Raw genomic sequence first — 15,903 nt, 5'->3', positions numbered from 1 at the left:
CTTGTTTGAACTGCTTGTGCCCATCATTTATTACCAATATTTACTTGTTCCTTTAAAATTCTTAATGCTTCATGTAGTATTAATTTATAATCTTTAAATAGTTGCATTGTTTATCACTTGTTGAATTTACAGTTGTAAATTAGGTAGATTCATCATTATTCATTAAATTCGTTATGTTATTAATTTAATCAACCCATTGCAATTAAATCGCTCAATTAGTATTCGATCTCTGTTTTTCAATGGATTCATTTCTAGGTCTTTTTGCAAGAGATTTATATTGAGAACATTTATACCAAAATGTTAAAATAACAGCTGCTTTCTTTGAAGTATAAGAATCCTTAAAATATAATAATAGCCATCATCGTCCATCATATCAATTGAAATATTGCAATTAAAATAAATCATTTTTTAAGTATTCATTAGTATCAATTTCTAAAATCTATTCAAAAAGCTATTTTGATATTTCCTCTAGTGTTAAAAGTTTTGAATTAAATTGATTAGATTGTTCATATTGTAAAGTAGCATTATGGCGACATAATTATATTACAAGTTTTAAACTGGCATGTATTTTCACTAATGAACGCTTCCAAAGGTAAACTTTTCGACATTTTTTACATTTCTGCAAATTAATATCCATATTTTGAAGTGGAAAAGTGTAAAAAAATACCTCGTTGTAAAAAGTTTAATTTATTTAATACGTAATCGTTTATCCCAATCATGTGATATGAGATAATCACATGATTTAACGCAGAATTTTTTGGGGGTGCTCTTGGGGTAGTTGAGTACAGCGCTAGAACATGTGTTGAATACGTATTAAGAAATTCATGTAAATAATAAGAATTATTTAGGGTCTCAAAAATCTCAATTGATAGACTGATGAGTGATCTGATGATCAAAAAAATATCCAAAAGGTTCCATATTTTGAATTTATGGCCAGAATATTACGTGATATAATTTATACAATGAATTAAATGACTTGATCAATTGTCAAATGACTCATAATCAGAAATTAAGTCACTGAGTCCGTATATATTGAACAAGAGTAATGATTGATGTTTAAAATTTAATTTTATTAATTTGAAATTATTTTACAAGTTTAATTTGTTATGAAATTTTGATGGTTATACGGACATCACCTTTTTTTTGCTCTATATTCAGATTTGAGACTTTTCAATAATCCATCAAAATTTAAATGAATTAAACTAAACTAATTCGCTAAAATCCAAATTAAATCAATAATATCTGGCTTACTTACATTTATATCTGTTATATTAAACGTACTGTACATACTGCATATTATGATCAGAAATGCTATATACAGATCGTATATTAAATTATGAATCTTGATAGCATCCGTAAAAATATCAATATAATATTTCACTTTCATAAAGCAAGTTTATAGGTATTTTGTAAACTTAGATGGAATAAAATAAAATGAAATTTCATACTATTCAATTTTTTTTTTTGTTATTAATAAGAATTTTTAAATCAAGAGATCCTGATAGTCCCATATGATGATATATTACCTCGAAATTGATGGAATTATTTTATTCAGGTTACGGTACATTTCACTGAGATCCATTTCATCAAAAGGACGGTTCGCCGAAAGTGTATTTTATCGAATCCATTTATTTCACCGAGTCGTCCATTTCGCCGAATTCCATTGGACATTTCGCCGAAAATGGTAGCGATTAACGTTTTTTGTCTGGAGCGTAGCGAAAGATTTCTATTATAGAGCACTTATAATGAACTAACGATTTTGGATTAACCCATGAAATTTTCCTTCCGTCCATCCGCTGACGTCACCTTATTAATTACCCCTGCTTTTCCTTTCTTGATTAAGTATCCTGATTTTGTAACACTGCTTATTTTATTTGGTGCTACATATTTTTATATTATTAAACAATTTTTTTTTTAATAACTATCGACATGAAATATGAAGAGAATTGATTTTTAATGATAAAAAAAATTATTCAAAAAAAATACTGGATCCATAAAAAGTTTTTTTTTATTTAGAAAGAACACCTATAAAATAATAAATTGAGTATGAATTATGAATATAGCATTGTAGTTTTCTTAAAGTTATAATTTCATATTTAATAAAATTACTTACAATAGTTAGTATTTACGAATTTGTTCATGAAGTCAATGACGTAATCCATTAACAGGTAACGATCGGCACTATTATTTGGCCAATAAACTGTACGATTTTTTTTTTGTACGATATTAATGGAGTTCAAAAACGTTTCTTTCTGATTACTATCATTTTTTTAACAAATTATAATACCGAATTTGTAAGACAAAAACAATTTTTTTTTTCTATATACTTCTAATTTTAAATTTTATTTATTTATTTATTTAACACAATTAGGAATAATTGTTGATATTGTTTCAAAGTTTAACAATAAGCAATGATCAGATAACTCCGAAACTCCGAAAAGATCGCAATAATTTAAACTCTAAATGTAAATGTGTAATACAAACAAATCAGTAACGAATTATGTGAAATGAAATAATTGGTTGTTAAAAAAAATTTTTTAAGGAACATCGTCCCATTTTCGACATTTTCGATCAAAAAAAAGGGTGAATTTATTCCATCTGTCTAATTAAAAAAATTGTCATATTTAGATTACCCTGCATAAATAATTTGATTGCGTAACATTGAAAAGTGTGATATTCTTGCGTCCGATCTATTTCGTATTTAATTAATTAATTGACCTTCCTGACATAACTACACCATTATCTTCCTGACTACAATAACCAATAATACATTTCCGGTTAGTTAAATTTTAACTTGATTTTTTTTATCCCTCTTTTTATTATTATTCTTTCATTCGGTTAACTTAACCAAAATTAAATTTTTCTTATTTTTTTTTTTATTTTTATTGATTTTTTAGGGGATTTTTTTTTAATCAAAATTTTCGGAATTTTTTTTTTAACCTAAAAAATATTGTTTATTTTTTTTTTTTGGTTTGGTCAAGACTATAATCAGATTAGAACTATGTCCTACGGCTTTTTCAGACTTTTTTTTAGTAAATGATATTGTTTCTGACTAATAAATTCGTGTGAAAATTTTTTTTAGTGAGAATTTTCTTGATTTAGTGAGAACTTTTTTTATTTATTGAGATTGTTTTTTTCAATATTATTTCCCGACTAATAAATTTAAGTGAAAATTTTTTTTTGATATTAACAAATTTTTTTTTTTAGTGAAATTGTTTTTAATTATATAGATATGTAATAATTATAATAATTTTGTAATTAAATCTATAATAAATTTTTTGATAAATCTATATAACTAAAAAAATATTTCTGACATTTAAATTAGTCTCCATGACTATTAAAACCTGTGACATTCCTCCGCCTGATCTTATTTATGGTCAAGAACTATTCGATCCAACTTACTTATTATTGAAATTTTACTATATAAACGAAATTTAAAATTTATAGGCCTACATCCTGATAGAAAATTTAAAATTCTATCGAATATTCCCTATAAAAATTTTTGAATAAACGATGGTTTTTATTATGAAAATCTTTGACGTGTGATCAATTTTCTAAATAAATTTATAGGAATTCTTGTGACGAACCTTTTTAAAGTAGAGTCTTAGTTCGTTGCGTTTGAATAACGCTTGAGACCTGCTGCCTATCTGGATATCGATATATCCACGAATACAATGACCTAAATTGAATAACGATATTAACGTCAACGAAGTTTATATTTCCGTTATTATAAGAGATATATTATTTTAATAAATAAAATCTTATTTCATTCTCACTAATCTCTGCTTGATGGAAAATAGCACTTTATTTCCTCAATTAATTTAAAATGTTTGTTGATAATGCTAATATCTTGCTGCTGTGTTAAAGTTCCTGGATTATTAGTAGCTGTAAATGATAATGAATTTAAACTTTTAGATATTTTTAGGAAAGTATTTTTTACTTTAAGAAGTATGTTATAATTATAATTACCTGATTGACTGGCACGACATGACCAATTGATTTTATGTACAAAATGTCTATTAAGCTTAATTTGGAATAATTTGAATAATTATACTTTCATATAAAGGGATAGAATTGATTATAAACGCGACACAAGCTTTTTTTTCAATTGTAATTTTTTTTAAATATACAAAAAAATGCAACAAAAAACTATGTTAAGTATATTTTTTGGTATTAATCTTTGGAAAATGTCATTTACTACCATGGCGGTTTAAATGTTTGTATTTCTCTGTTTTTTTTTTAGGGTAAAAAAGAGTGGCTTTTTATGTAAAAGAACATTAGAAATGTGTCTAACATTCTTAAATCTTAAAAAAAGATCCATTTAGTAGGTAAAAGCAAGATGATGTCATTATGTAAAATGTTAGTTATTTTTTTAGGGATAAGATGGAACCTTCAGGCTGACGTTTATTACGTTAGTGATGTAAGTGTATTCTTATAAAATTACTGAAATTATATCATAAAAAAAAAAGATTTAAAGAATGTTGGAAAATCTAAATGGAATTTTTAATCGATTTTTTAATTCTTTTAAAATCATTTACTATATTAAGGAGTGTGAACTTTTTTACTTTTTTTTTCTTTGTGAAAGATTATTTAAATTGTACAGATGTTCTTTTTTCTTTCATAAATATTTGATAAACCTAATTTTTTTTTGTGTAACGAATTGCCTTAATTACGTTAGACGACGATCCAGACTCCAATTTTAATCTTTTTTCAATTGAAAAATAAAAAATGTTGGAAAAATTCTAACATTTCTCTTTGCTTTTTTTTATAGAAATGGGTTTTCCCTTGACTGCATTTAAAATTTGTGATGTAAGATATAAATGGACTTTCTCTTTGCTTTCTATCCATCTAATATTTCTGGTAAGTTGATTTATATGATGGCGTGTATTAACCCTATTTTTTTTATTACCAACCGGTATCGGTTAATCGGTATTGATGATTACCGAAGCTGATCATATTGAAATCACTGGTTTATTGTAGATCCTAATTTACCACCAAAACGAATGATAAATAATACAGTTTAACAATACAAATGATTGTGATGATAATGAGAAATCATCAATTAAACAGTAAAGGAATCAAAAGAGATGGTATTAATTGGAAATTCGTCTACAAGGAATTCAGACTAGTGTTTCGATCCGGATAAAACCTCAAATATTTTAACGTGGGATTATAATTAAAAAAGGTTACAAATTTCGGCTTTGAGTGGACTATAATTTCGGCCAGAATTAAAATAATATTATTCCATAAATTTTTATTAATTTTGGTGGTCCCAGCCTAAATTAACCGAGCCGGTATCCAAATAAAAACCGGATAAAACCGCTACGGATCGAAACTCTAATTCAGACATAAAATGCGATGCTACCATAGTGGTTGGATTTCAGTTTAATCATATTTAATTATTATTAATAGCGTGTACAAAATCAATTCTATTTATATGGATACACTGTATTTCTTGTATTTATTATTAATATTTTAGTTATATACTTGCAAATATGAGCAGAATTTCACTAATGTTTCTTTATGATATAAAAATATGTCATAAATTTAAATGATGATATTATTGCAATTTAAATTACATTTATATAATGGAAATTTGTAAATTTCAAATGATATATACACTTCATGGAAATTGGACAAGTTTACAACTAATTTCTGTAACATACATTTTAACTAGATTTAATCGAAATTACTGGTAAATCTATATTAAACGTGACATATGTACAAAATTTCTCCGACGTAAATTTACTGCATATCACTCCACTTCGACCAGTGATTAACCAATTTACCATCTTTAGTCAGTAAACTTTACTTACATTCTTTTGATTTTGAGGCGGCTTACAATCATTGGGCGCAATTATCTGAATAATTTGACTCGTTAAATTTAGGTCATTTAGGTCATTTAGGTGCTCAAGTAGTTGTTAATAACTTGTAACAATTATAAAATTTAATAAATATTCCTTAATTCTGTTTAATTAAATAGATGATTATTTATTTATTTATTTATTTTTATAATCAAATTCTTATTTCTTAATAAATAATTTTTGCGCGAAAATATATTACGGATTCGCGCAAATTGCGCACTGCGCAAAATACATTCAGCTTGAATTTCATATGAAAATATTTATCAAAAATGTAAATATATTTCTTAAAGTATAATTTATATTTTTTTCAATAAACTACTTATAATAGTTAGTTTTTACAAAAAATTCTTGGCATGTCTATAAAAGGATTAATCAAATATAGTTAAGCTTCAATGGCGTATAGTTAACGATCGGCACTATTACATATAAATCATATTTAAAATAGACCGTACGATTTTTTTTTTTTTGTACTTTGTTTATCTTCGAAATATTATTATTGAAAATCAAAAGGGTTGCACCATTGAATCACAAATAATCACAATTAGTCATTAAATACCTTTTTTATAATTATTCTAAACACATTTCTTTAATAATGAAGATCAATTTTTTTTTTTAACAAAGAAATTATATAACGAATTTTTAAGACAAAAACAAATTTTTTTTTTTCTTCTTCTTCTTCAAAAAAAAGAAGGAAAAAGAACTTATACTTTTTTTATTTGTTAAACAATTTTTTTTTATATAAAAAAGGAATAATTGTTGATATTGTTTCAAAGTTATTAGATAACTCCGAAACTCCGAAAAGATCACAATAATTAAACTCTAAATGTAAATGTGTAATACAAACAAATCAGTTAACGAATTATGTGAGTTGTTGATTTTAATTGGTTGTTAAAATTTTAAGGAACATCTTCACATTTTCGATCACATTTTGCATTACATGTATAAAAAAAAAAAATGAAATTATGATCTACACTTTTCCATAAATAAAATTCACCATTTTAACCTTGCTCGAAAATATTAATAATAATAAAGATAATGACATTTTTAATTACAAAGAAAAATACAAACAAGTTTGAAAAAAAAAAACTTGTAAAAAAACGTAAAAGGAGATTAAATTAAAAACATCTTTTTTTTTTTAATATGAAACATTAGGGATGATACAATTAGAGGGTGAAATAAAAATAACAATAAAAAAATAATAATAAATTAACTGAATTAAACATATATATATTTTTTTTTTGTTAAAAGAGAAATTTGGTTTAGAATTTAGAAACTGCAGGGAAGTTATCTCAGTTTCAGACAATGATATATACTGTACATTGTATTACTTAATCTACTATACCCTGAAATTCCAAAATGTCAAATAAAGTGAAGAAAATCCTTTGGTTTAATTGGTTTATATATTACGGTTTAAATATTACTTACAACCGATCCCATTTTCACATTGAACTAATAAAGAACTTTTTAAAAATTCTAATTTTATTTTGAATTCTTTCATTAAAATTATAATTAATTTAATTAAATTTAATATTAATACATTTCAATATAATTGATTACGTTAAATAATAAGGTAAACTTAAGTTACATCTCATTTTTTCAAACATTTTGTTTGCTTATGCACGGAATCTCCATTTGTTACGAGAAGAAAAAAAAAACAAATGGCGCTATATCCGTTATTATAATTGCATTCGGATTATTAATTTTAAGTAACTAATACAGACGATAAAGGAAAGTTATTTATCGTACTCATGAATAAATATTTATTCTTATTGAATTGTACAACATTTAATGGGTTGCTAAAGTCGATCACTTCTCATTGAGTTTCAAATAAATACTTTGCGGCGTTAAGGAGTGTCCAATTATAATTGAATATAGTAAAAGTTCAATTTATATTTTTAACTTAAGAAGGAAATGCTTTTCCATAGCTAAAAAAAAATCCGAATATATATATACAAGTATTGTTAAATATAGAACGGTATTTCATGTGTGATATGTTACATGATTATGTAAAAAATAAAGTTACAGTTACATATAAATTATTATGGGCATTGCATATCAAATATTATTATAAAAAAAAAAATCAAAAAGTATATAAATAAAAACAAGATTTCTTTCTTTTTTTCTCAAAAAAAAAAATTCCTTCCATTTACTTTTTTATTAATCCATTGAATGGATTAATAAAAAATCTTTTTTGAACACATAAAATATATAACGTGTAAAAGTATAATTAATAATCATGTTTGCGTTCCAGAAAACTAATCAAACACCATCGCATTTATATAATGACGAAGAAAAAGCAGAGATTAGGTCAATTGCTTCTTTTGAATCAAAGTATAGTAACAAAAGGAATGTTTATAATGGTCATCAATATATAGCTATAAGTCCAGATGGTAATCAGATAGTAACATTAAATACCACAACTTATCAATTAAAATTATGTCAATCCGATAATATATCAAAATTATATACTTTAAATTATGATAGTTTTAAAAATTTCGATTCTCCCGCTGTAATTTGGAGTTTAGCCGTATCTAATGAAATTACTTTACCTGATCGGACAACTGATGTATTAATTGCCGTCTCTTGTTTTGATGATGATGTTAATAATGCTGATTCAACTATCAAACATACTTGGGTCATTTCTTCTGTTAAACAAGCGAGAATTTCTTCTTCAATTAATGATATGGGTGGTATAATTAAATTCTTGGATGATGAAAGTTCGGTTTCTGAAAAGACAGATTTAGCCCTTATAAATTCTTATGGAATTTCAAGATTTTCTATTCATCATAATAAAATCAATTCTATGATAAATGAAAACTATGTTCATGGTTGGTTTAATCTCTTCTCTGATAAATCCGTTGAAAATTTTAATTTACCAAGTAAATTATCAAATAACGAAATTTCTAGTTTTTCTATTCGACAAAATTTAGTAAAAGATCGTTTTTTGGTAGAAAGTTATAAAAATAAAATACAAACTGTTGAAATGTATAATTTAAGATCAAGTTTATTAGAAAATACTTTTCAAAAATCGGAAGAAAATGCTGCTTCATTTTTAGGAAGTGGTTATTCTTGTTATGCTATATCAAAGAATGAATCCTTATTCGCTTATTGTCGTGGTGCAAATAGTATTACCATTTATTTAATGGAGAATGGTTTGGAGGTTACTACAAAAAAATTTGATGAAACGAATATTCAAATACTTTTTTTCGATTTCTTAAAGAATGATGAAAATTTATTGATCGTTGTTGAAAAAGAAAGTTATAAAGAAGAAAATTCAGAAATAGTTAAAACTCCTACTATTGTAGTTTGGGATTTATTTAGTAGTTCTGATAATTGTATTAGAAGGATAAATGATACTTTTTCGTTATTTCCTAAAAAATGTGAACATCATCAAAGGTTGGCTAATTCTTCAGGAAATCTTATTACAATTACGGATGATGGGAATATTACTTCTTTATTACAAGATTCTGAAATAATTAAATTATTAGATCCTGTAAATTATAATACAAGAAATGTTATTCAACTTAACGAAAAGTCCAATACTTCCTCATCAGCTGCCATAACAACTAATACTACCATGAATTATCATTCAATTTACGATACTTATGGAAAATATTTAGGTTCTAAATTCGAAAATAGAATTATTAAGAATCCTGAACCTTGGATATTAAATAAAAATTATGAACGTACCTCGGTTTATCTTGATGATTATAAATCTATTCAATTATTTATTGGTGAATCCACCGTTCAAATATGGCGTAAAAGAAAAAGTGGAACGTCAACTTCAAAAGCATCATCATTATCATCTACGAAAATTCTTGAATATATTTGGACAAATAATTTTAATAGACCAATGCAAATCCAATCTTTAGAAGTTGGTCATAAAGAATTCTCTTTAACATTACATATTCCTTCCATAAATTCATTTTCTGAACCTGGAGATACAGTTACACTTGAATGGCCTGAAAAAGTTAATCCTCCAGTACATGCTTGTGAAGCATTAGAATTTTTTAATGAGAAAAAAGGTCAACCTTTAGATCCAAAAAGGCAACATCAATTTGATGATTTGATTCAACAAACTGAACGTATCGTTAGAAAATATTTAACTAAAAAATGCGGTTTATGGCGGATGTTAGATATACGTTATGATATTATGACAAATCTAATTCGTGGTAATTGTACATATATTATTAGAAATATTTTATGGTCCATATCCGATAGAAAAAATAATTATTTACATATTCCAAGATGTAATTCTTGGGGTGGTCAACTCGCGAAAGAGACTGATCTTGAAATAGCTATCGCATGTACAAAAGGAGGTTATCGTAAAGATACGATGATAGTTAAATATTTATTAGACTATTATTCTAATAATGCTTTAGATTCTTCAAATTGGATGTTTACCGTTGCTAAAGCAATTCCGATCCTTTATGAATATAATTTAGAATTTTACGTTGAAGAACTATTTCAAAAACGTTGTTTTGGTGCCAGCGAAGTTTACTTGGATCAATCTAAAATTAGTGATAAAGACATGGATAGAAGTAATCAGAAAGATGTTCATGCGCTAAACGTAAATTTGGGTCTCACCAAGAAAAGAAAAGAACGTAATTTCTTTCAAAAATCAATCGTTAAAGGAAAACAAAGGTAGATATTAATATATTAATAATTAATAAGATTAAGTGTAGCACAGACAATAAACGAAAATAATTCATTTTTTTTTTAATTTTTTTTCCTATCATTTTTTTTTAGTGGAGAGAAAATTATTTCAGATTTAGTGACTTCTGCCCCTAGTTCTTCACTTATTAATCAGGTTTACATGGTACCTCTTCCTGATTTTACCGTATATCCTGAGAAATTTGAAGATAAACGAGTAGAATATTGGAAGATTCCTTTCAAATTTTTAAAATTATTATTTTGGCCACGTGGTCATGTGCTTAGAAAAAAGCATCATATGAGTCCATTTTTGAGAATGATAAGAGAAGACAATGGTGCAGAAATTTACGATAATCCATCAATAGCCGCAGTAATTGATTTTAAATGGAAAGCGGCAAGAAATCATTTCTTAAGACATGCACTTATATACGTTGTATTTGCATTCCTTTTTGCAATCATAAACGGTGCAATTGAAGTGATAGGTGAAAAAATTGCTAGTGGTTATATAAATATTGTAATGCTTATTTTATTTTATTGGTTGGGATTTTATTTATTGAATACTGAAAGAATTCAATTAAAATATGAGGGATGGAGAAGATACTTTGGTCTTTATAATTTTTTTGATTTGTTTTCAGTCATTTTTCAATTAGTGATGACTAGTTTCCTTCTATACCTTCTTCTTACTATCCCTAATCAAGATGAAGAACCAGAAAAATATCAAGAACAAGCTGAAAATTATTTAAGAAACTATCGAATATATATTATTCTTAGTTCATTTGCAGTTTTAGTAATGTGGTTGGAACTTTTTTTGGTAAGTTTCTGAATAATGAATATTTAAATACACATAACGTTTAAATATTTGATACTAACTTTATTTTTAATAAAAATAGTTGTTACGATACTTTGAGAGATCTGGAGCTTACATTTATATTTTAGTTAATATATTTAAACAAATTATACCTTTCTTAGTTTTTATTCTAGTGGTTGTCCTCGGATTTGGTCATGCTATGTGAGTGAAAATTTTAAAAAAAAATTCTAAAAAAGTAACGTTGACGATTGATATTTTTACTAAAACTTCATAATATAATTTTATTTATTTTTATTAGGTTCGTTTTACTTAATGATACTAAAACCATAGGAGTTATACCTGATGGTTCCTCTTTTAGTATCACACCTACTGATTCAGATCAACCATTACCATATAAAGTGGATCAAGTGATTGATGTGGATAATAAATCAGATAATTATTACACAAATTTTATTAAATCTGTTGAATCGGTTTTCTTTTGGACTGGTGGTCGTTGGGATCAATTAGAACAATGGGATTTTTGGCCAGTAGATGTTTATTCTATTATTGGTAGTATCCTTCTTGTTACAATTTTACAGAATATGTTGATTGCGATCATGACGTAAGTTTTAATATATATATATATAAAATAATGATTATTTATATTAATCATATTTCAAATAAACTTATTTATAATGTTTAATTTTTAGTGGCGCATATGAAGAAGCAAAAGAAATTGGTAGACATGCAGTATTAGAATATCGAGCGGAATTGATCGAAGATTATGAAACGATCGAAAAACCTCTTGGAAATAAAAGAGGAAATCCTCGATATATTTATTATATCGGAAAATCTGATTATATTGAAGAATGGTTAAGAAAATCCGAGAAAGCAAGAAAAAATCTCTTATCAAAAGTTGATGACAAAAATCCTTGGGACGATCATGATGATGATGATGATGACGATGATGATGATAATGAAGGAGGAGGATATCATTATCAAGATCTTTCACATTATTATTCAACTGAGACTGATTCTATTGCATCACCAAGAAAAGAACAAGAAACTCCATTATCATTATATTGGTTTGTTGATGAAAATTATAATAAGGAGAAATTATCAAAATCAAAATCTTCAAATATTTTATCTAAATCAACTAATATTATTCAAAATAATAATAATGATGATGATAAAGAAACTAGTTTATTAAAAGAAAAAATTATATCCTTGGAAGAAGAATTTTCTGGAAAATTAAATTCTATGGAAGAAACTATCAAAAATTTAATCACTACAATACAAAATCAATAAATGATTTAAAAAAATTTTTTTTTTTTAATTTACCTGATAAATTTATTTAGTTTAAAAAAAAAGTTAATGTTTTGAACATTTTTGAGCATTTTTTATTTTTTTATTTTTATTTTTGTAATATACGTTATGTAATTTTAAAGTTCGATTATTAAAGATTTTTATTAGCATAAAATTTCACTCATTACCAATTGACACTATACAAAAATATAAAAATCGTTTTTAAAAGATAAAAATGGCTTTTGAATGTCATATACACTTAAGAAAATATTTAAAAAAAATTTTAAGTACAATAAATTACTTGCGATTGCTGCGTCATCAACTACGCGAGAATTTTAAGTGATACAAAAAATTAATAAAGGAGAAAACGATCACTAAAAAATAAAGCTTTATTACATTAATGTCACAGGGTGTAATGTGTTTTGTGGGTTAAAATGAATCATTTGTTTATTATTTATTTTGGTATCTGGACTTTTCGCCGATATCCATTTCGCCGATGGGATTTTTCGCCGGAGGGATGTTTCGCCGAAGGGACGTTTCGCCGAAATCCATTTCATCGAATTCCATTTCGTCGAAGCCCATTTTACCAAATGGAAATTTCGCCGAATGGTTATTTTGTAAATGAACATTTCACCGAAAATTATTTATTCTATTTGGTTACTGTATTTTATCGTTTTTATATTTTTCTAGAAAAATTTTTGAATTTGATCTTTATTAAATTTATCTCATTGTTTATAATACATTAATCTTTTTTTTACTTACTTTTTCGTGAATAAATGTTTTCAGGAAATAAAGTTATTTATTTATTTATTTTGATAAACGCATTTCTTTATTAGTAATTGAATTTAAATTTCATATTATATCGTAAATTTAGAAGTACATATGAAATTAAGAAATACATATGAAATTAAGAAACAACTCTAATGAGTCCAACTTAATTTCTTCATATCAACAACCTTCGTATAACTAACGAAGTATACTATATCTACCTAATTTATCAATTTTTAAAATAACTATAATCTAATTAAATCTGGAACAATACCATTATTTTTATATCCCCATTTATGTTTATCATATTCCCCTAATCTAAATACGTTATCTTTACTATTTTCTAACATCATATTTTTTGTAACTATTTTTAATTTTTTACTATTTTTTTTAATTTTATTTTTTCCTTCGTCGCCACTACAACCTTCATCTCCTTCACTCTCAATTACTTTTTTCCCTCTTTTCCTTTTTAATTCTTTCGTCATTCCTCTAGTTTTTTTCAAGTTCTATCGTTTCCTCACATCTTTTATTCCAAAATAACTTTTGTATTTTATCCATATATCTATCACATATTTTATAAATTATATCTTTATCTCCTTTAACCTTACTAACTTTAATCCACTGTTCGTTGATAATACCTCGTCAATTCTCTAAGAACATTTCTGTTACTTTGATATACGAGGTATAAAGTTATTTATTTATTGCTTAACATTTAATATATGTTACTTGAATGTTATGATAATATCCTAGAAAAAAAGAGATCTCTAGAAATAGTTTATTTTATTTTCATTGCGCAATGAATACTACTTTAATCGCTACGAAAATTCGGCGAAATGGAATTCGGCAAATGGATGATTCGGTAAAATGGATTCAATAAAATGCACTCTCGGTGAAATGTTCTTTCGGCGAAACATCCCTTCCGTCGGCGAAATGACTTCGGAGAGATGGGTTTCGGCGAAATGTACCGTAACTTATATTTTATTAAGAAACGTGATTAATAAAGTTTAATAAAATAGGTGAAACTTTTTTTTTGAATGTTTCAATAATTGTAAAGATACTCACGTTGATGTTGTGCATCGGTCCCTTTTTAAAGCATTACACATAGGGATGGCAACGGTTATGATCATAACTGTTTAACCAACCGTTTAACCAACCATTTATTTGATTGACCATTTTTAACCATTTGACCGACCATTTAACCAATTATTTAAGTAAAATGGTATAACCGACCATTTAACCGACCGTTTAACCAATTTTTAACCGACCATAACTGACCGTTTAAATTGCTATAACCGATTATAACCGACCATAACTGACCATAACCGACCGTTGCCATCCCTAAATTTACACATGATATCGACTGATTTCATTTCAGTTATACTGGTTTAAACCTTTAAACGAATCAAATAATGAATAAATTTCGTTATACATATGTTTTTATTTTCACAAAAATTAAAAAACGTCATTAAACATCAAAATTTGGGAGTAATTTTGGCCAATATTACGGCATCAAAAAATTACGCATAACGCATGTGACAAATAATAGGATGACAAATGGGATGCTCCCAAGAATAATTAAAAAGTAGAGGTGAAATATTGAAATATTTTTTTTTACGGAATTACCTGTGACAAACAGTGAATCGGTGCAGTAGGCGCAGCGCACACCAATGTAGAAGTGTCACGTGACAATGGCAGATAGTATATATCTTCTCAACAAAATTTTACACTCGCGTGATCGCAGAAATTATTCGTCATGTGTCACACTTCCATTTTATCTGACGAAATTTAAAAAACTTTTGTAGGCGCAAGTGAAAATCATGTGCGCTTATTCAAAAATTTTTTATCTGCTCTTTATATATAAAAGCAAATTATAATAAGCGCGCAAAAAAATTTTATTTATTATTAAAATATAAAAATTTACATCTCCTACCGCTAAAAATGTTTATTTACAATTCATTAATAAAAATTAATTTCACTCTTGAGAATTTACTACATTTTGCATCCGCCTTGCTTTTAAATTAATCCAATTATCGTATGCTTTTTCAAAGTCAAAATCTTCTATATCAGGACCATTGATTAAAATCATTTTAAAAATATTTATTCAAATTTTCTGTGCAAAGCTTATTTCGAAGCTTTGTTTTAATTAAATTTTGATGCGAAATAATTCTCTCCACTGTTACATTTGATATAGGATAATTTTAGAAAATTTTTGTAAAAATATGCACGTATAGAGTAAATTTTGCGCATACAAGATATAGGAAAATTTTTGCGCGTATAGCGCAAATTTTGCACTATATACGGAGTACGCAGAGCGCTAACCATCTTTCAATAATATCCTCTTGAAATTCATTTATTGCACGGTATAACGTCACATTCGTCACAACATAATTCATATATGGACTTAGTTTGTAGATTTACCGGATAGAACTTGTGGGTCTTAGGACTAAGACCGACTTTACCAACTCTAAACATAAAACGATCATTTTTACACGAATGGCTCGAATGACTACACTATGACTACTGTAT

The 15,903-nt window shown here is 26.2% G+C and overlaps 3 protein-coding genes across 3 annotated transcripts; 1 reads left to right on the top strand and 2 right to left on the bottom strand.

Moving 5' to 3' along the window:
* Nucleotides 1-3,367: 3,367 nt before the first annotated feature.
* Nucleotides 3,368-4,204, bottom strand: OCT59_029181 (uncharacterized protein; the record flags this gene model as incomplete). The annotated part of the gene is made up of 5 exons (XM_066142025.1): nt 3,368-3,490; nt 3,588-3,639; nt 3,777-3,885; nt 3,970-4,024; nt 4,202-4,204. The coding sequence occupies 5 exons, from the start codon at nt 4,202-4,204 to the stop codon at nt 3,368-3,370; spliced, it is 342 nt and encodes a 113-aa protein (XP_065994542.1).
* Nucleotides 4,205-7,928: 3,724 nt separating this feature from the next.
* Nucleotides 7,929-12,612, top strand: OCT59_029180 (uncharacterized protein; the record flags this gene model as incomplete). The annotated part of the gene is made up of 5 exons (XM_025319097.2): nt 7,929-10,508; nt 10,614-11,328; nt 11,408-11,526; nt 11,624-11,926; nt 12,015-12,612. Exons 1-5 carry the CDS (start codon nt 8,101-8,103, stop codon nt 12,610-12,612), a joined length of 4,143 nt encoding a protein of 1,380 aa, XP_025174594.1. The 5' UTR covers nt 7,929-8,100.
* Nucleotides 12,613-13,622: 1,010 nt separating this feature from the next.
* Nucleotides 13,623-13,862, bottom strand: OCT59_029179 (uncharacterized protein; the record flags this gene model as incomplete). Its single annotated transcript, XM_025326756.2, has 1 exon — nt 13,623-13,862. The coding sequence occupies one exon, from the start codon at nt 13,860-13,862 to the stop codon at nt 13,623-13,625; it is 240 nt and encodes a 79-aa protein (XP_025174593.2).
* Nucleotides 13,863-15,903: the final 2,041 nt, after the last annotated feature.

This window comes from Rhizophagus irregularis, chromosome 9, assembly GCF_026210795.1.
Source record: "Rhizophagus irregularis chromosome 9, complete sequence".
Classification (NCBI taxonomy): domain Eukaryota; kingdom Fungi; phylum Glomeromycota; class Glomeromycetes; order Glomerales; family Glomeraceae; genus Rhizophagus; species Rhizophagus irregularis.
The sequence above is the reverse complement of the archived record's forward strand: the minus strand, read 5'-3'. Positions and strand labels throughout refer to the sequence as shown.